This window comes from Cavia porcellus, unplaced genomic scaffold (genome assembly GCF_034190915.1).
Source record: "Cavia porcellus strain 051 isolate PalLab524CR breed Dunkin Hartley unplaced genomic scaffold, mCavPor4.1 scaffold_20, whole genome shotgun sequence".
Classification (NCBI taxonomy): Eukaryota; Metazoa; Chordata; class Mammalia; order Rodentia; family Caviidae; genus Cavia; species Cavia porcellus.
In genome coordinates this window covers 48,142,554-48,165,265 of record NW_026947503.1, presented here as the reverse complement: position 1 = coordinate 48,165,265, position 22,712 = coordinate 48,142,554, and the positions used below count along the sequence as shown (strand labels likewise).

Sequence of the window (22,712 nt, the reverse complement as noted above, 5' to 3'; positions counted from 1 at the left end):
CCTATTGGTACCCATTATGTCCCTTAAGTTTAGTGGGTGCTGAATCTGTTTTTAATGAATGAATAATTTGTAGTCAACTAAGTTAATAAATTAGTAAAGATGAATGACACATCCTGGAGGCTTCAGCTACTTATCTCTCTTTGAAAAAAATAACCCCATGTGTTTGAGAGAGATTATTCTTTGCGAACCCATGTGTAGCTTGGAAACCCAGGGCCAAGGATTGACCCCACCCCACAGCACTCAGTGAGTCAGAGGAGAGGGCTGGCTTCCCTGCTTCTTCTTCCACTTGAGTCTGTTACCTAATAGATAGCTTCATGATGGTGTTTTTTTTTTTTTTAAGTTTTAAAGAGAGTAAAACTGAACATAACAAAACAAAACAAAGCAGATCAGAAGAAAACTATACAAGTGACACAGAGCAAGACAAGCAGGACAAGCAGCTCAAAGCAAGACAGCAGGAGATCTACAGTGGCTGTCATAATATCTCTTGTTTTCTTCTAAATAGTTGTCTGTATCTTCACACACAGTGAATTCATACAAAGCAAAATAGTATAAAACTGATCAGAACAGAATATTGAAGGCATTACAGACCTTCAAAACCAGACAATAGGTAAATCAGCACCGTAATGTCTCTTCAAAATAGCTGTCCATACCTTCATATATGTTGAAATTAAGCAATGCAAAACAGACTACAATCACTCTGGACAAAGAATAAAAGCATTACTGGATTTCACAGCATGATAGTATGAAATCAGCAATGGATACCATAATGACTCTTTTTCTTCAAAGTAGCTGTACAATTCATCACGCATAATATAATCAATTCTTGTAAACTGTTTAGAAGTTCTAAGGATGTATAAGCCTCTACTTCTATATCTATCCATTTTGTAGTAGAGGGAAAAACAAAACAAAACAAATAACAAAAAGACAAATAACAATAGCAAACATCCCCAAACAATGACAGTATAGGCCTTTAAAACAAGGTGATAGGAACATAACTAGTGTTGTTATTTTACATCATGATCTTCAACAGTTCCTCAGATCACCAGACACAAACATGCAAAATTGTTTCAACCCTATGAATGTTAACAGTTTTGTTCCAAGAACTTAGAGAATTTGTAGCACAATCATCTTAGCTCTCCTAAGTATATTTATACAAATTTAGATATTTTTTTCCTTTCCCTTCCTTTTTCCTACTTTTCCTGAGATATATTTTTCCTCTTGGAGCAGATTTTTACCCTTTCACTATATTTACTGAGGATTTTGTATCTTATGTACTCTTACCATTTCTTACACTAGGGAGACTATATGGTATTCACACATGTGACTTTGATTTATTTTACTTATGACTTTAGTCTCAAGTTGCATCCATTTACTTATAAATATCAATGTGATCATACTTTACAGATAAGTATTACTCAGTTGTATAAAAATACCACATCTTTTTTGTCCATTCCTCAGTTGATGGACACCTGGGTTGTTTCCAAGATCTGGAGATTACAAATTGCGCTGCTATAAACATGGGTGCACATATATCACTGTGGTATGATGTTTTCAGTTCTTTGGGGGAATAGAAGTAGAATAACTGGGTCAAATAGGATTTCCAACCCCAGCTTTTTTAGGAATCTCCAGACTGACCTCCACAGTGGTTGCACCAGTCTACACTCCCACAAACTGCAGGAGAGTTCCTTTTCCCCACAGCCTCTCCAGCATTTGTTGTTGGTAGTTTTCTTGATCCTGGCCATTCTTTCAGGAGTGAGATGGAATCTCAGTGTGGTTTTAATTTGCATTTCTCTATTTAGTAATTATTATTTAGTTTTTCTTCATCTGAGAATTGTATATTCATCTTGGATGCCCATTTTCGGACTGGACCTTTGAATTTCAGGGTCTGATTTTTTTTTTAATTCTTTATATGTTCTAGATAGAAGTTCTTTGTCTGAGGGATAGTTCACTAAGATTTTTTTCCCAATTTGTGGGTTTTCTTTTTACTATGTTGGAGATTTCCTTCAACATGGAAAAACTTTTTAATAGTACGTGATTCCTAATTATTGATTCTGGGAAGTATTTCCCATGCAGTTTGATTCCTGTTCATGAATTCTCTACCTACCCCTATGTCTTCAAGATTTTTCCCTACTTTGTCTGCCAACAGATTTAGTGTTTCTGTTTTAATATTTAGATCTTTGATCAATTTAGACTTTAGTACATGGTGATAGGCATGGATCTAGTTTTAGTTTTCGGCATACCAAGAGCCAATTTTTTCCAGCACCATTTATTAAAGGGACTATCTTTCTTCCAGTGAACGTGTTTGGCTCCTTTATCAAAGATAAGGTGGTTGAGTGTGTTTGTAGTTGTAGTTGATCTTCTAATCTCTTCAGTTGATCTTCAGGTCTGTTTTTATTCCAGTACCATGCTGATTTTATTACAATAGCTTTGTAGCATAACTTCAAGTCAGGGATTGTGATGTCTCCTGCCTTGTCTTTGCTGCTTACAATTGCCTTTGCAATTGTAAGCAAAGGTCCTTCTGGCTCCAGATGAATTTTAGGAATAATTTTTGTAGATCTGTGAGATGTGCTAATGATATTTTGATTGGTATTGCATTAACTCTGTATAACAATTTTGGCAGAATGGCCATTTTTACAATATTTGTTCTTCCTACCCATGAACAAGGAATGTCTTCCCATTTTCTGTGATCCTCTTCAATTTCCTTTTCAGGGCATTATAATTTTTCCTGAATAGATATTTTACTTCTTTTGTTAGGTTGGTTCCTAAGTATTTCGTTTTTTTTTTTTTTTTTTTTTTTTTTTTTTTTTTGGATGCTGTTGTGAAGGATGTGGCTTCTCTTATTTCTCTCAGTGATTTTGTTGTTTGCGTATAAGAATGCTATTCATTTCTGAGTGTTGACTTTGTATCCAGCTATATTAGTGTATTTATTTATTATACCTAGGAATCTTTTCCTATATTTACTCCTTTTCTTTCTTTTTCTTGGCTAGTTGCTCTGGCTACTATTTCCAGCACTGTATTGAATAGGAGCGGTGATAATGAACAACCTTGTCTTGTTTCTGATTTTAGGGTAAAGGCTTTCAGTTTTTGGCCACTTAATATGATGCTGCCTGTTTGTTCGTCACAGATGGTTTTTATCATGTTGAGGTAAAGACCATCTATTCCATTTTTCTGTAATGTTCTTACCCTGAATCAGTATTGGGCTTTATTAAAAGTTTTTTCTGCATCTATAGAAATGATCCTATGATTCTTATTTTTGCCTCTTTTGATATGGTAGATTACATTTATTGATTTGTGTATGTTCAACCATCCCTGCATTCCTGGGATGAATCCCACTTGGTCGTGGTATATAATCTTCTTAATGATTTGCTGCATTCTATTTGCCAGTATTGTATTGAGAATTTTTTTGCGTCTGTGTTCATTAGGGAGATTGGTCTACAGTTCTCTTTTTTGGTTGTGTCTTTCTCTGGTTTTTGGTATTAGAGTAATACTTGCTTCCAGGAATGACTTGGGAAGGATTGCTTCCCTTTCAGTTTTTTTTTTTTTTTGTTTTTGTTTTTTTTTTTTTTGTCTTTCATTTTTATCGGTACCACGGATCAAACTCATGACTGCCTGTTTGCAAGGCAGGTGCTTATGCCGCTGAGCTAAATCCCCAAGCCCCCTCCCTTTTAGTTTCAATGAAGAGTTTGAGGAGTGTCAGCATTAAGTCTTTGAGTTTCTTGTAGAATTCCGCAGTGAATCCATCAGGACCTGGGCTTTTCTTTGTTGGTAAGGTTTTAATTAAATTTTCAATTTAATTAATTGAAATTGTATTCTTCTGTCTTCTATTGACAGGATTAGATGTATAAACTTGTAATCTGTTGAAATAATTCTGAATTATAACAGAAATAAGTCTGTTCTAATTTCAATCGATAGTTCTGAAAGAAAATCCTGTTAAGTTATACTTCGTGGTGTAAGTGTAAATTTTTATTTTCATGGTGGAATTTTCCTAATAGGATAAAGGAAACCACTTCTGATTATTCCTCAAGTGCTTTCTACTGATTTCTGGCAATTAGTTTTCATTTGTCAAATAACAGGGTCGTCTCCTTGTTCAAGATACATCTTTCACCTGGGTCTTAAGACTATTCTGCACCAAAGACACAGAGAACCTTTGGTTGTTTTTTTGGAGGACTCCTATACAGTATCTTCGCAAGCTCCTTCATATGTCTGCCTTTGTAAGAAAAGTTTCAGAACATACAGAAATTATACCATTATAGCTCAGCATGGTGGCACAGGCCTGTAACCCAGCAGTCAGAGAGGCTGAGAGTGGAGGATTGCATGCTAGAGCTTAGTCTAGGTAGCATAGTGAGACACTGTCTTTACACATTTGAAGAAAGGTGAGTGATGTGGTACCAAGACCCTGGGTTCAATCCCTAAGTCCCGAAATAATGATAAAAAGAGGAACATGAAGAGGAGGAGGAGGTGGCTAAGGAGAAGATAATATGTGGAGTCAGCATCTCTCGGTTATTCTAGTGCTTAGGATAATCTTTATATCCTTACAAGGATTGTGTTGGTAGTGTGGGAGCCCACTCTGTTGCTGTAGATGTTCGGTACCTTTGCCCTTGGCCCGCTTTGTGTAGTATGTGAGTGTAGAAGTGTAGCTTAGTCATAGAGCATATTCCTAGCATACCCAGAGCCCCAGGTGTGCTCCCCAGCATTGTAAAACAAAACAAAAAAGCAGGTTATGTATGAATATCTGTCTCAGTGCCCTCTGATTGAGTAGAGATGGTAACAGGGAGTGAAAATTGTTGAAAACAGTAATTGTTCTTTAAAAGAAAATGTAGTTCTCTTATGATGTTATAGTGAAACAGACAAAAAAGTCATTTCCTATTTCTAAATCAACCTTGGTAGAAAACATAATTCTGATAAACATAACAGCAAATGCAAATAATGTTTGCAAGGGCTCTTTTAATTATCATAGGCCTTGACAATTAGAGTAAGAGTGAGGTGAGGACACCAAATAACCAGGCAGCAGAAACCTCAGCTGGTGAGACAAAGGGTAGGTGTGGCTGGAAATAAGGTTTTTCTTGCCTAATCAGTTTTTTTTAATGTCATCTTTCTTTTTCTTAGCAAAGAATGAGGCTCATTTAGACACTCCCCTCTGGAGTTTTGAGACATTTTGAAAAGTCCCTTAGCGATACACCATCTTCTCACCTGTTTTGTATTTATTATTCTTTCACTTCACATCGTTAGTTTTAGAGCAATGCCATGTCCCCACGAGAAATGGAGGTCCCCCGTTCTTCCACCCCCACACAACCTTCTCCCCTGCTGACATCCAGTGCTACAATGGTACACTTGCTACTACAACTGGGGGACTCACGCTGGTGCATCCTTCTTCCTGGGACAGTTTAACCAGGGGTCGCTCTTGTTGTCTGGTCGTTAGGTTCTCGCAGGTGTAGCATGACTCTATCTGCCGCTGCAGTATCAGCCAGCGTTATTTCACTGCCCTAAATGTCGTCCCTGCTGTGCTTGTTCATCTTTCTCTCTTGATTTGCGATGCTAATTCCTCACATTTTTCCCTACCTAAAATGTAAGTTCCTTGAACTCAGAGCCTTTGATTGAAACCGATTCTTAGTTATACTTTTTCCTATCCAGTCACGCAGTAAACATACAAAACATGCTTGCTAAACAAGTCTGAGCTTCTAATGGTTGTCTCTGAGGGGTTTTTAATAATGTCCTCGTTGAGCCAAATTTCTGGGATTCATGCCAATATTTTGTGTTGTTGCTTAATATTTTTTTAAGTAAAGAATAATGTAAGTTTGTTGCTTTTCTAAAAATGTTGCATATTCTTTAAAAAATGAAATTTGAATAATAACCCCACATCCTATCATGCAAAATAATCACCCTCACTGTTTTATAAACATTTGTATAACTATAGCCAGAGGTCATGTTATACTATCATTCTATTTGAATTAAAAGTACTAAATTTAATTAATTTTTGGCTACATTAGAAACAGAAGTAAAACTAAGAAGCAAAACTTTTAAACATTAGTCCATGATTAATTCGTATCTCTTCAAAGATATTAAAATAGAAAAGATGAAATAGGACCAATTATCATTTCAACCATTCAGATTTGTGCAGTATATTACAAAAGTGAGATTTAATTATGCTTACAGTCTCTTCCCGTCTCATTTTTCTTATATTCTTTTTAAACATCAAGGTCTATAATGTTTATATTTGCACTGTTACAGCAATAATTTTTAACTCTAGTAATATATTTTAATGAATTCAGTGCTCTATGTTAGCCTTTTACGCAATTTCATTTGTGAAGTTTATGTTGATTCCTGTTGTTTATGACTAGATTTTATCTCCTGGCAACTATTTTCCCTTAAATGTCACTCTTTGGAAATCTGTGTTTCTCTGTGAGATCTATTCCAGAATCTCTTCTCTCCGGTTCCTTTGAGACAGCGAAGAACTATTGTTGTGAACCGTGTGTGTTCTTTCCTCTTCTGGAAACATTAACCTTAGAGCTATTAGCTTACCTGTAACCCACAGATTCTCAGGAGTCCAAAGCTTTTACTTACTTGGTAATGTTGAAAATCCCTTCACCAAAACGATTATCACCCTGAGCCTCGGTCAACACATCCACCCCATTGTTATCGTCACATCAGCCCTCCTGTGTAGCGTAGGAGGTGGCTCTTGAGGCTGTTCTGAAAGGTGGCTTCTCCTGTCTCCTTCGCCATGCCTCACCTGCTCACATCCTCTAGTCTGGTGGTGGCCAAGCTGTGGCATGTGTGCTGCAGTGGACTGTGTGTATCATTGAAAGCTCTAAAAGCTTGACTGTCACTGCTCTAGACTAAGTGTCTGGGAATTAGACACTAAGATGACAATGTCTTTTTCCTTCTCTGAGAATGGTAGGGAGATAGGAACTACCAGCTTTAATGATAAGACAATTATATATAATTGGATTGTTCTTAGCCAATGAAGAGTACAAGTGTAAGGATAATTAAAATTGAATTAAACATTCTCTGTGGTGAAGTCTTCTGTTTGTTCCATCAATACAAAACATATTTTTGGTTAGGTACACATCTTCAAAATAGAATTTTTGGCTTAGTCATAAAAGACCATATCTTTCTGACACTTCTTTTACTATGTTTGGTTTAAAGACTTTGAACTATGCCATGGAACCAACAACAGTTTTACTCCTCAGATTGCTTGTCATAGCTTATGTGTCAAAACAATTACGTTTATTTTCAATTTCCAAACTCTCCCCTCCAATCAGATCTTCTCTCAGTAAATTACCACAGCACCTTTAAAAAAGAAGTTAGGTCATATAATAAAAATTAAGCAGATTGATTTATGTGTATTTCTCCATTTCTCTAAATTTTTCTTCTTCCTCCGTTGTGAAGAAAACAAAATAAATGTCTTCATGATTTTAATATCTCTGTGACCTAAGTTTTTCAATATTGTGAAATACTTCAAACATGAAAAATACAGATTCTAATAAAGTGGGTGCTAAAGTACCTATCACTTCAACTCATAGTGTTATATTTTTTAAAGTAATTATAATTTCTGTGCTTCTTGTATTTATAAATCAGATTGTTTAATAAATTGTTTTTCTCACACTGTCCTTATCCTTATTTGGGAAAAAAGGTCATAGTAATTTTAAAAAATAAACTAAGGAGCTGTTTTACTTCTTCTCAGGAGTCTGTATAAAATAAAACAGTGGAAACGTTTCAGAGAAGAGATAAAGAGCCTTAGTCCACATAAATTTATCATTAAAGTTATTTATAATTTGTGCTTATATGAGGTGGGTGTTTATTGATCCATTTTTTAAAGTTTTACAAGTGTATCCATGTTTTCTATTTTTAAGCTAAAGTTAAAATTAAACTGGTTTCTATTTTTAAGCTAAATTTAAAATTAAGCTAGTTTATCTGTCTTAAAAGATATTGGCAAAAGTCACAGTATTGTATTACTTAAAAGCTGTTTTTTTAATTACATCTACTTCTTAAGTATGTACTATATCCAGTAACATGGCTTTGTTTTTCACTGCTAATCACTTTTACCATCTTTCAACAGATGTAGCTATTTTATTGGTTTAACAACAAAAACAATCTTTGTAGTGGTGCATGCTTTTATCCCAGCACTCTGGAGATTGAGGCAAGAGGATTGCAAGTTGTAGCCTAACCTGAGCCATATAGGGACTTAACCATGTAGCGACTTAAGCCACGCAGGGACAAAACAAAACAAAAAACAAAACCATTTTTATTATTGATAATCTTCATTGTTCTTTTTCTATTTCATGAATGTCTACTCTTACAAGTTTTCTGTCCTTCTTAAGATTTTATTATGTGGTTCATTAACTTTGTGACTTGACCACCACCTCTATTATTATTAGATACTCTCCAATATTTATAATTCACCTTTAAAACAATTTGGCAAGTATTCACAAATGTTGGCATTATAACTTAAATTTCCATGAAGACCTTACTTCCGGCTGGTGTAGTGGTTGCCACCTGGCTGAGGCAGGAGGATGGCCATGAGTTCGAGGCCAGTTTGGGTTGCATAGTGATTTCAAAGCCAGTCTGAACTACATAGCAAGACCCTGTCTCAAAAAACAAACAAAACAAAATAAACACAAACAAAAGTATTTTCTCTAATTTGTGAGTTACTTAAAAATATGTCTTGAACGTTTAAATGTATTACATGAAGTGGGGAGCAGTTAAAGAGTCACTATCTTTGTGTTTTGATACCTGTTTCTCTTTGGACAAAGATAAAAGGTTTTGTAATTCTTCATTGTTGAGATTCACTAATCAGTCATATATTTTTCCTTTCTGTTCCTTGACTTCTGAAGAAATCGTTTTTTAAATGACTCAGTACATTACCCTTATTTTGTTCTTTGGTTTAAGAATGATTTTTTGGACTGTTAATCTTTTGCATTCTTAAAATAGTTTGTAATCTCACTATCAGTTTTTTGTAATATATGTGGAGACCTCCTTCTAAAATTGTGATGTCTTTTTTTTTACTTCTCTAAGTGTTACATTTAAAAACTATGTAAAAATGTAGATTCAAAGCATTATATATTCTAATAAATTATTTCTTACATATTTGAGGGGTGCTTATTCCATCACCGATAATGTTTTTACATTTGTTTATCTTCTATGATGTTAATATCTTATTATTTTCGTTTTGTTTTATACTTCTGGTATTTATCTTCTAATTTTTGTACTTTCAATGGGACTTAAGTTTATTTTACTTTTCTTCTTTTATGCTTGCCATTTGATCAGATTTTTCTTCCATCTGTTTATGTTAAGATTACAATTTTTTCAAGAATTACAATTCTTTAAAGACAACCTATACAAATTTAATAAAATAAAATTATTTCGTAGATTTCTTATTCTCCATGCTAAGATTTTAAATATCTTATTTCAATCACATGGTCCCATTAAATTATTGTTGAGTATTTTGGTTCCAATTTAGTTCCCATTGGTCACAGCGTAGTTTTTACAGTTAAGTTTGTTTAGAGCGCTCCATGTTTATTAGTCTTTCAGTTTGCCATTGCTTCTGGAACCCGGTCATTTTTTCCTCGATATATTTGATTTACTAAGAACACCCACTAATACTTATTTCAGCAAGGTTCTCCGAAGAATATAATTTCAGTTTTGGATACTGAAAACATTCCCATGTCATTGCTGTTTCTAAGAGGCATAGTTACAAATGAAATTCTGAGTTGCCACCTATTTTCTTTTGGCTCTTTGTACATATTCCTCTCCCATCTGTTATTTATTGATATTTTCTGTTCATGTCATTGCCATCCCTATGGAGATAATCTATGCTTTGTTCCAAATAAAATGACTTTAAAATATCCTCCTTTTGCTTTTGGAGATTTCAATGCATTGATAGAGGAATGAATATTTGTTTTTCTTGAGATTTGGTGTGTTACAACATCTGAAAAGAGTTATATTAAAGTGTTTTGGCCATTAACTATTCAGTATTTCCTCTCTGCATCTTGTAACTTGTATAGATACGCACTCTGACTACTTATTATAGCCCTGTATTCCTGTTGTGTTCTACAGTAGTTCATCATTTTTATACTACATTCTAGACTTTTTAAAAATCTCTGTAGCATAATTACTCAGTAGTTCTTTATTCTGCTTTGGTTCTGTTTGTCTGGTTCTGTTTAAAATCTGACTTCTTTTATCACAGAGTCCTTGTTTTACTTATTTTTGATTTTCTTCCTCTGTGTTTAATTATTTGAAACAAAAGTTTCCTTTGTGGAGGGCCAGAGAATAAATATGGTAGGTTTTGCCCGCTGTTGGATTTCTCTTACAACTCTGCAATTCTGCATTGTACTGCAAAAGCAGACCTAGACAGTATGTAAACAAACTAGGCATTATGGTTTTCCGGCAGCACTTTATTTACCAAAACAGTCTTTGGACTAAAGATAACTCGCGGGATATAATTTGCAAACTCCTGATTTAAAACATGCTCTTTATAATTACAATCAAGCAGTTCTCTTAGCTCAAGTAACCAGACTAGTAATTCTTTTCAGTGTATCAGTTGACTTCTCTTATGATAGATTGTTTTCTTGTTGGTCATGATTTTGAATTGTGAACTCTATTAGAGCCTTTTGTTTGATGTCAGTGTACCTTGACTTGTGTAATGATTCTTCAAAGCATATTTATATTTCAGACCTTGTAACATATTTTATCTAGATTGAACTTTTAAATTATCACCCTCAGAATTACCCTGAATAAAAATATTATGAAATAATCCACTGTCAGTGCACCACCTAGAACATGGCAAGCACATGGCTACTGTCACTATTGTTGTGTTCATTAAAATTGACCACAGTAGCCTGACTTTGTAGGTTAGTGGTAGAATGCTTGTCTAATATGCACGAGGCCTTTGTTGTGATCCCCGGGATTGCAAAAATAAAAGTGAAATTAAAGTAATCCTCTTGTTAGAGTTATTACTAATCATAGGTCTTATGGAATTGATGTAAATTGCAGTTGTTAACATTTATGCTTTCAAAGTTTCTGAAAATTTTGATTAATTAGAATTTCATCATTCAAATGCTTCTATATTGGAATATGGTTCTACTTTGAGTTAAAAGTTAAATGTTGAAAGAAATGTATCTTATGGAAGTTGAGAATAACTAAGGCCAGTTATAAGTATAGGAGCTTTATGGGTTTCTCTTCTGAAATATGTTTTGAAGTGATGCCTATTTTTGAATGTATGGGTTATGCTGTGCATATTCATGTGTGCATGTGTCTTTTCCTCAAACTGTAGTAAACTCGTACCTCTTGCTTGTTCATCACAGGACACTTGAAATGGACCAAAGCTGAGGACATTGACATAGAAACCCCAGGATCTATTCTTGTCAACACTAACTTGAGGGCATTAATAAATAAACACACGTTTGCTTCCTTACCTCAGCATTTCCAGCAATACCTCCTCCTTTTGCTCCCAGAAGTGGATAGGCAGGTAAGTAGAAGTTTTAGACATTGGATATCAGCCAGTAATTATATGATGGAGTGACAGGTTCTTTGTCAAAGATGACTGATGTCAGAATACATTGTTTGGTAACAATGTAGCATTTATATATAGTATATATATTTATTGCTGTCACTGGCTTGTTTAATCTGCCAAACAGAACCATTTTTTAAAAATTTTATATTGTGATTCAATTCAAATTTTGAAACCCAGTACACTGTGGTAGAATAAAAACTGTAGACCTACCCACACTGAGAAGGGAAAACAAAGAAATCAAACATTCCACTATCAAATAAATCTTTGAAATAGCTGCTCCTTTGCCTGGAGGGAATATTGAAATTCAGTAATAAAAAGCTAGAGTTTCTAAGAAATTATGTAAATGTTTTTATTCTCAACTCTTTCCAAAAAGCTTTTAAAATTTATGTTTGCTTTTGCTTTCTGAGAGTCTATCATCATGAATATGATTGCCTATAAATAATCACCTTTTATCTTTCCTTTTAGCATAACTGGAAATGCTTTAAATGTCTTTTTGAAAAGCTTCTAAAATAAGAAAATATAAATATAGTCTCATAATAGCAGGCATCAATCATTTTCTAAAGCTGTTTCCTTAGGAAATAAAAGGGAAAAAATCATACAAACCTTTATGAAATTTTACACAATTACTAAATAATATGTTATAATCACTTTTGTGTGATTTCTCTTTTAGCAAATCTTAACACTATATATTGTTTCTAATTGATAAGCTTAATATATGTATATTTATGAATTTATATTTTCAAATGATGTGTGCTTCTGTAAATTGAAGTGGACAAGATTGAATCAATATTTCCATAATACTTTATGTGAGTTTTCTTATTATTTGATATTGTTTTCTACAGTTACCCATTTATTTTTTTTACATATTTAAATATGATAAGCAAGAATTTGTTACCATTTCTGTATATCTCATTAGTGGTGATTATTTCTCATATTTAAAAAATAAGATTATTTTGAGTTCAGATGCGTTTTAATTTGGGAGTTTGCCTTCATTTAACTCTACTGTGAATGTGATATGAGTTAGGTGCTTTCGGATAATAGAAAGGCAATGCTTAATAAATGCTTAATAAAGTATTTATGGAATGAATATATACAATCTAGTTGGTTATGTATACTTCTTGTAAATAACTAAACTGTGAGGCAGAAACTGGTAAGCTTAAAATGCAGCATAAATTGCACTTTATTATGCAAAGGGAAAAATTGAGACAAATTGAACGTTCTTGAATTCAGCTCTGAGATACAGGTAGAATTTGAATAAAGTAAATAAAAAATAGCAAGGGACAAACCCAAACATAGAGAATCAAAACCTTAGTTTGGGGTAGTCTGGATTATAGGCAGAACAATGCAGACAGTTCTGAAAAGGCATTGGAAATACATTTTGAATAAGTCCTTGAATATGAAGCCAAAATATCTTAACAGTGTTCCCTTACTGTCTACCGCACAAAGCCACTGAGGGCTTTGAACAGAGTTATAAGCATTCTGTCAGTTCTGAGAGGTTACATTAGAGATGAAAACATGAAAATGGAAAAATGGCAAGCAATTTCAGTTGTTCCCCAAAGCGGCATAATGAGGACTTTTGGGAGATAGCATGAAAATTAAATAAAGAGGAAGAAAATACAGTAATCATCATTGTACTCCACCTCCTCCTCCTCCTCCTCATCCAGGGCAGTAATTTTACATTTTGTTGCCTAACTCTTGAAGCAAGGAGGCACTTATGACTCTCAGGTTATAAGCATGTTTGAGAATTCAGCTGAGGTGTCAAGAGGAACTTTTTGGGAGGATTGATTTATTAACTTGTGCAGCTGTTTCCTCCACTGCACCATATGTGTGGTTTATCTTACTTAAAATCCTGTCTCCAGCTCCTGGAACAAGGTTTGACATATACAAGGTACTCAATAAATATTTTTGGAATGAAAAAAATGATAAATTGTTCTAGGTTTAGCCAGATTCAGTCACACAGGGTGCCAGATTCTAAACCTAATATTTTATTCAGGCTGTAGCAATTTCTGTTACTCAGGAGGTTTTTTTTTTTTGACATTGTGAGAAATACATATGAATTCAGTACAATACTTATCCTCAAATAACATTCAGTCTCTTAGGAAGTTATTTATTTATTCAAGAAATATTTACAGAGTGTGTATTGAATACTGTTTGCATTGCTAAATACAGAGGATATAAAATAAGTCTTGGGGAAAAATAACAGGATAAAGACAACTTCATACTGAAATATGATACACTTTGCTGACTACTAAGACGTTTATTCATCAAATTTAGTAGAAGAGGCAGCCAAATACATAGCAAAAGAGAAATCTAAAGGACGTCTCCTGCACAGTTGAAAAAAATCTAATGTGGCTTTAATATTAAAAAAAAAGATTTTTATGGCAGAGAAGATGTTGAAATTGAACCTTGAAAGACTTGTAGAGCCAAAAATGAGATGATTTTGTAGAGGGAAAGTGTGACATTACAAACGTTGTTCTAGAACATCCCATTTTTCCACGTGAATGACCTATGGGAGGAAAATGATGGGAAGCTGTCCTGCGGGAGATCATGAGCTACAATATGGATAGTTTGGTTGCAGGCTCAGCCCTTTGTACTATTTCCAAAACCAGTGGGTACCACCAAGATTCTGGATTAGTAGATGGGAGAAGGATGCAAAAGATAAATAAAACATAGTCATTCTTTTCTGTGACGATTCAGTAGCCCTATGAATGATGGCTTGGATAGACAGAAAAGACACAGGAACACTGGTTAAGAGACTTTTAGTAATTGAGATAAGGGATAAAGATCTGACCTTGGGGAGTGGCCTTGGAAATTAAAACAATGAGCTCCAGATATATTTTCAACCCAGAATGAATAGGAACAGATGACAGATGGCCTATGGTTTGGGATTTTTAAAGGTGGAAAAAACAACTAAAGCTTTATCTAGGGTAATTTGAAAGGACAGAGAGGCTGTATGGGCCTGTCAGGATTTGAAAACACGAAATTAAAATCTGTCCTCCTCTCTCCTTGAATTAGTAAACTTTCTCATTACTGGGACAAAATACCTGACACCCACAACTGAACGGAAGTGAGTTTACTTCAGTACACAGGTTCAGGGGCTTCAGTCCACGTTCACCTGGCTCCAGGGTAGAAGCATCATAGTGAGCAGTGGAGCAAAGCTGCTCACCTCATGTAGCCGGGAAATGGAGCCCAGAGAGAGATGCTCCCCAAAGGTTAATCCCCGGATGAGTACCATGCCTGTGATCCAGGCACCTGTGCAGGAATCTTAGTCCTGTCCAGTTGATCAGTTGGCAGGCAACTTCTTCTCTCCCTCTTTGTTTTTCTCTCTTTTCCCCTAAACTTACAGGTGTGTTCAAAGCTCTCTTACATCAAAATGGAGCAGGTGGCTCAGTGGCACCTTAAGCTATCAAAACTGCTGCTGCTTCTGTCTTGATTATAAATATTTGAATATTTTGAATATTATTTCCTGGGTTAAAATGAGTACAGTGGCAAAGGGTATAGACATGTGAATCTGATCAGATTGGTTGCAGCCAATGGAAGGTCCACCAGTTGTGTAGACTACTCAGGAATCTTAGCAGTATGAAGCTTAAATTCAAAATATGAAAGTCTTAGCTCTTTTGACTACTCCAGTTTCTGCCTATTCCCTAGCCCAAAGCAGTCCTACAGGGCCTCTCACACTGACTTTATACAGAGTGGACCTCATCCCATCCTTGTGTTCTTAATATTTGGGAAGCACATTTTCCCAGTGGTCTGCCAGCACCACATGTGAAGGCAATCTCTCTGGATGTGTGTTTTTCTATATTTGTATTTTTTACTCTTGTTTTTAAAAGCCTGTCTTGGATTACACTTGTTGCTTCTTTTTATTTTATGATATTGTTACATCTGGCTTTATATTTAATCTTATACTTCTTGAATTATACTATAATTAAGAGAAAATCTAATTCAAACTGATTTTAAACCTCAAAGGGAATGTATGGGCTTCGATAAGTAAAAGACAGAGATCACAGCATGATTTAGGTTGTGGTCCTGGGATTCAACAATTTTCAAGAAACCATTTAATTATTACTTATTAATTAATTTAAAAGATCACTGTCCTTTCTTATTGACCGCATTCTAAGCCTGAATCTCCGTGATATAATGCCAACCTGAAAAAAAAAAAAAATAGTGTGTAGTAGGTTCTTGCTTCTGGTTTTGCATGCATAGGGAAAATGCATCTGTCCCAATATTTCCAACCAAAATCCTAAGATTCACAGGAATAGTACTTTTGAGATCACATGACCATCCCTTAAATAGCCAAGGAAATGGAATATTCCAGCTGAATTAAACCCACTAGTCCTATCATTGGTGCCCAAACTGAGTTCTCTATTTCTGGAATGAAATGGTGTACTTACTTTAGAGCTCAGAAATATTTTTAAAAGTCTGGTATGTAGGAGGTTTTAGTGGAATTAGTGTATCCACTGACGTGGGGTAGTAATTGAATCTGATTCTTTAACATATTGGATTAAAATGTCTATACTAAATGGAATACCTAGGAAATTTGGCTATATTTAGGTTTTTGAGGTGGAAGAAAATGGAGTTTCCAATACAGTGTGCATCTGTTACTGTATCAGGTATGAGATCTGGTGAGACTGGGAAACATCAAAGTCATCACAGGGAAAATATGTAGTGAAAATGTGGATGAGAGACAGTATGGGAAGGAGTAAAGGAATGGGATACAAAATAAACTTGTGAAAGATCAGTGTGGAAGTCATATATAAGCAGCAGTGTCAGATGGACATTTGGAGACTTCTGGACTCACCATTCAGCCTTCCTTCCTCTGGCTTAATCCAGAAGCAAATCCGGAAATGAACTACTAGAGCAGGAGGACCCATGGCCTAATGTCTTGTTTGTGTTAATACTTTAAACTTTGAAATAGTCATGAACATTTAGGAAATTTTAAGGTACATTTGAAAATATTTTCAGCTGATAATTCAGTCTTCCTCCCACCCAGGACAGTACATTATGAATTCAGGGTATATTTCTACAAATAAGGATACCGTGTTACATAAGTGCTATGTAACCAACTAAAATCAGGAAATGAGCAGTGATGAATGTCATGTGTCTCTTACACTATTCAAATTTAGCCAGTTGACCCAGTAACACCACTTTCAACAAGACCCAGTACAGAATATTATTACATTTAGTTGCCTTTAGTGCTTCCGTCTTCCCTTAACTTTTCATGACCTTGATACTAGTGAAGATTATAAACCAATTTGAGTTTGTGTAGTGCTTCTTAAAATCAAGCTCAGGTTATGTACCTTTGTGAGTAATATGATAAATGATACTGTGTTTCTCTCTCTGCATCCTGCTCAGCAGCACAGTTATATTTTGTGTGAATACTAATGTTGTTTACTTGTTCCCTTGATTAAAGTGTATCTGCCAAGCCTTTCCAGTGTAAACTTGTTCCTCCCCTCTTTACAATTACCTAGAATTTTTTTCTACATACTAATTTATTATAACTATCTGGCTTTATTGTTTCCCATGTTTAATAAGTTACTGTGGTTAAATTATCCCACATTTGGGCCGGAGGTACCCACTAAAGCCACATCCTGTGTGCTCTGACATGTCTCCATTATTCTGTGGGCAGAGAACTTCCTTAATTTGAAGCACATCAGAACATTCTGATCTCATTTTATAGTCTAGTCACCAGTCTGGGAACACCCCCCTTCTCTAAGAGACCCGGATACCTTAGGTCAGCATGGAATTTGTAAATCAAGATTTACTAAATATGTACTCTTTACTATTAGCCTTGCTACTCTCAGAACCAGGACAGATTATATATATGCCTGAATATATGCATACCTACACCTGTGTATGCCCATGTGTGTTTGAACACCTTAGCTCTCTGCATCTTGGAGACATAAAAACATTAGATAGTAGGAAGAGTATGAAGTTCCCATATAAACATTTCACAGTTTATACAAAGTGTGATAAAAATAACGTTTAATCTTTTTGTGGGTTATTACAGTAAAAGACACATAGACACATTGCCATTAATCTTCCTTGAAATGGTTTCCCTTCACTTTAAACACAGTTATCATTCTTTCCACAAGTTTCTTTTTTGGTACCAGGAATCGAATTTAGGACCTTATGCTTCCCAGGCAGGTGCTTATGCTGCTAGGCTGTATCACTGGTCCTTTGCACTTTCTGGATCGGTTCTGGAAGTCCTTTATTATGCCTTCCATTCATTCTCATGACTGCCTCAATCATTTTGAATAAATTCAAAACATTTACCTTGCATGGTCCTTTTAATTTTGAAGAAGAGCTTCAAGTAGCAGGATGCCAGATGCAGTGAATAAGGTGGATGAGAATAGGCTCTAATGTTTTTACAGCTGTTTTTCCTTTGGATGGCACTGGGCAATGGCATTCACCATTTTTTTTTTTTATCCCATCTTAGAAAGACACTGATGAATGACGACTTGAAGAATTATATCAGAAAATTGCAAAAACAATGGAATAAGTGAGAATATTTCAAAAAGGCTAATAACAATTTTCTGTTTAATATATATTTAAAATTTAAGTACTCACTATATTTCTTTTGCATTGTATATCTGTATTTATTTTTACATACAGTTCCTTGTCTTGTAAACTATGAATTCAGACTGATACTTTGGATCGTACTCTCATACCCTATTGTTCATTCTAGTTTTGTTCTTTCCATAGTGATGTCTCACGTCTCTGACATGGAAAAGCTGGTTTTACAACTCTTAATGTATCTAAATATTTGATTAACCCTTGTATATAGCCAGTCTTCCAGCTTCGCTGTCCTGCGCCCTCTTTCGTGTGTATAGTTTTGTCTTCTTATCACACTCAGTCTCAGACCTTGATGAGAGATGACCCACTCTTCCACCCCCATTTCTTGGACATCTTCCTTCTCCAGTTGATGGCTGAAGCTGCACGTGCAATCAATCCTGTATGCAGGTGCTGCCCCACCCCAGTGCTCCCCAGGTCTCCCTCCATATGGCATTTAACTCAGTTCAATAGCTTCTGATTCACACTGGGCCATCAAGGACTTCCTCATCTTCTTACACCACCATCTTCTTACACCACCCCCCAACACACACACACACACACACAGACACACACACATACACACACAGAGAATATTAGGCTTGAGTTACTGAGGAGGGCAAAGAGAAGGACCTCTAGTTTCTGATTTAGTTCAGCGATTTGAGAGTCTTAGTAGGAGACTGGACTGAGAAAAAACAGTGGGACTGAGCCCCACACCTTCCCTTTGTGGCCAGCAAAAGCCACAGGTACTGACTAACCCCCGCCAGGAGGTCCTCTCCAGGCATTCTGTCTGCTGAATTCTGGAACCTCTTCTTACATCTCAGGTGAAATACTCATTTTTGTTATTGGCTCTGGTTTGTTGCACTGTTCTTTGTGATTCTGCATCTTTGTAAATCTTCCTTTAATCCACTTCTCAAGTGATGCTAGCATAAGTGAGTCCCATGTGACTGCTAGGACTTCTGACTCACAGACCTTTCGAGGAGGTTGAATAACAGGAATGCAAGCAAATTTCACTGATTTAGAGTGGCAATGGGGTATGTAATTTTTTCCACTATTTAACTAGTGTTTATCTAACACCTGCTGTGTGGCAGGCTGTGCTACGCAGTGGCAGCATAAACGTTATTAAGTAGCAGTACCTGTCCTGAGAGATGAGCACGTCCAGGCGGTAGCCCTGTGTTACAGTGGTAGTCGCTGCATTGTGCTGAGAGAATGGGAAGGAGGTAATCCCAATCTGTTGATGACAGTTCAAAAAGTATTGAAGTATTGTGTGTCACTGGACTAGATTTGGAAACATGCTGGGACTTTACCATGTAAAGAAGTCTGAAGGACATTACTAATAGTAATGTTGATTGTTTACAGTGCTGGGCCTTCTACATTTTATAATAATGCTTCAATTTTATTAATACACTTTATATATAGTATCAAGTTCAAGGAGGAAAAACTTTACCCAATTTCCTCCAGGTAAGGTCAAAGGAGCACTGTACCGAACCATGGAAGTCAGGTTTTATAGCATTCCTTGTCTCCAAATTGCATAAGGTAGAGAAATGGGTAAGGACTGTCAATGCAAAATTTGAGACAGCCAGGATAAGATGGTGCGGCAAAAAAGAGAAACTGGACAAAGCATGTCAAAAGCTTCTGATACCAGTAAGCATGGTAAAATTTTAACCTGGAGCATGACCTGGCTCCATGTATATTTTAGATAGAGGATTTCAGAGGAAGAGCGCAACACAGTATACAGGAGAGAGCCCCCGCACCGCACTCTGCTGTGGTCGCCCACAGTCTCCTTTCGCCTTCACGGGCTCTCACCTTTCTGCTTGCTAGCAGCTCCGCTGCTGGGCTTTGCTGCCCTGTTGGCAAGGCCAGCTCCTGCTCCTTCACATGTTAGCTCCTCCAAAATCCTTTCTTTGTTCCCCCTGCCACGTAAAGCTCTCTCTTTAGTTATTTCTTATTTTCTGTTTATTTCCTTCCCAGCACCAATCATGATCTATAATTAATTGAATGTTTATGTATTTGTCTTCATTTGAATAAAGGCCCTGGGAGAGTGTCTTTGTTGCTTCTGTGTTCTCTATGCCTGTTGTAGGGTAAGTGCTCAGCAAATGCTTTATGAATGAATGAAGGCTGGAAAGTCACTTACAAGTCTCATATAAACAGAAGAACTTTATTCAAAGACATTGTAGACTGAAAAGAAAGGCCTAATTCATGAGATACTGTATAAGTCTAATGCCTGTATATAAAATTCTATAGACCAAGTGACTCAAACAATAGATATTTATTTTCTCTCAATTGTGGAGCTGAAGATTCAATATAAAGGGATAGTTGGAGTCTCTTAAGTCTCTTGTTTTCTCCTTGGCTCCTGGATAGTCATTATATCAGTGTGTCCCTTCTTGTGTGAGAGAATATTCCTCATGTTCCTTCCACTGACAAAGACAAATGGTCTTCTTAGAATAGAGCCTTACCTTTGATCCCATTGACTCTTAATTGCCTCTTTATAAACCCTGTCTCCCAGTACAGTCGGGGCTTCAACGTGTGGATTTGGAGGACACAGTTCAATCCATTCCAGACATTTTGGAAATAAAGTCAAGAGGATTGAATAATTAATTTTGGAGGGGAAAGATGTGGGGTACAACTATTGGAAATTATTACAATGAATGAGCAGATATACAATTAAGAATTAAAACATGATGTTATTACAGTTAGAGTAGACCTAAGTATGTTTTGGATTAAAAATCAAGGCATTTGATGTAAAGATCAAGAAGATAAGATTTGATTTTTTGGTCAAAGTTACAGAATTGGTGAGAACAGGTGGATTGTACTGGAAAAGAAGCCTGCTTAAGGAAAACGGGTGGTAGATTCTTGAGATTAGAAGGAAACAAAAGTGAAAAAATAATTGAATGTGAAAACTTGGTATTAAGCTGGTTGGTATGTTCAGAGACTAGAGTCCGGTGTTTTAGGAGAGTAAAAAAGGCTTTGGAAGGCAATACGAACGATTGTCTTGGGGATTCATCCTTGTGAAACAAAGTACTGAGGTTTGATGATGGTGGATACAGCCGGTCTCCATGTATGTTTTTTACTGTAACAATACTAAATATTTGTGCCTTTAACTTGGTAATGGCTGTGCCAGGGATTGAATTTTATAAGGATTGAAAATTTGGGCAGGCTCAAACTGAAGGAGTTAATGAACTTTAAGGGACTTGGAACATGCTCCTTGGGATGGACGATTATGGAGTTTAGGTGAAACAGGAAGGGAAGTAAGATTAGGATGCCAGACTTGAGATTCAGGAAGAAAAAATACAGATTTGAAGGAAATAATCCTTTTTTTTTGTAATGAAGAGTTAGAGTCTCGGAATGGCCCACTTCAGATATTATTAGGGTTAGTAAATATGTAGATCAAAATTCTTTTCTTTGTCCACAGAATTTTCAAATGTTAAATGCAAATAAAGAAACAAAGCAGTGTTGGTCAGAGCTGGCAAACAAGCAGAGTCACTGTGATCCTTCCCCACGCTCACATGGGAACACTGGCTCGGGAAACTCGGTTCCTGGCTGTGTAGCCAGATGTACCTTTGTGCATAGCTCTCTGCAAGATGTGCTTGGAGAATTTTTAGAACCTCCTTGATTATTCACAGCAGATCTGCCTTTAAGAATTTGTACTTTACACGCTATCTACATAGAGCAATTTTGTGACCTTTTAAAAAATATATGGCAGCTGGTGGAATAAATGTCAGCTAAAGTGGAGTCATATTTAGGTTTGTATTACACTTTCAAATTGAACCTCGCTGATGAATAGGTTGTTGTCATTCCTGTCATCAGTATCACTTTTGAGTGATGTTCTTCACTGCCTCCATTTGGTAGCAACATGGGCTAACAGGACTGCCTGCAAATACTTGTAAGACCCTCCCCCTATTATTTTTTCAAATGGTAATTACATCATTTCAGTGCACTCTTACTAATCTCCCAATTTTGTTCTGTATTCATATCTCTGTGTCTATGGTCTGTTAAACGACTGGTCACGGAAGGCTATGTACTGTGTAGGCTCTTTAAAATCCTATCTGGCTTTGTGCTCTTCAGGTTTTGCACTCACTGGCAATAATGCACATAATTTTAACTGAGGAGAATGTCATTAAACTAAAATGGAACATTTACACAGTCCCTTTCGAAGAGAATTTTGGAGTAGGAAAATGAATGTGCATGTCAGACATTTACAGCACGGGAGAATGTGATTTATTGATTTCTGATGGCTCTGTTGGCATCAATGTATATGTTTAAAGAAGCCTTTATAAATGCAAATGGGAAAGGGCTTTCTGTCTTTTTCCTCCATGGAAATAGCTCATACATTTTCAATAACTCAGGCTTCGCTTAGAGATTGCCCGACGTACTGTATATATTGATTTAAAAATTATACTGTTATTTTATTCTACAAATAGCGTATATAATGAAATGTCAATTTACCTAAAAGATTATAAAATTCAAATATATTGAAGATATGAAAAATACTAGTATCTTAAGCTTTTAGGTAAAAATAAGTATGTACTTGAAATGTAATTACTTTAATGGAGGTGACACTTGGGCTTTTTCTTTGCTGAAAGCTTATCTTAAAGTACTTTGGAAATCCATTATTCCTTCTTGCCTAAGTCACTTTCTAGATAGTAAATCATAC

General features: G+C 35.8%; 1 protein-coding gene across 1 annotated transcript in view; it reads left to right on the top strand.

The window, feature by feature from the left end:
• The window catches only part of Asxl3 (ASXL transcriptional regulator 3), a 101,302-nt gene that overhangs the window by 33,457 nt on the left and 45,133 nt on the right, over positions 1-22,712 (top strand). Inside the window, exon 6 of the mRNA XM_023566846.2 lies at positions 11,301-11,464. Within this exon, the coding sequence (XP_023422614.1) occupies positions 11,301-11,464 (164 nt within the window). The remainder of the gene's footprint in view (positions 1-11,300; positions 11,465-22,712) is intronic.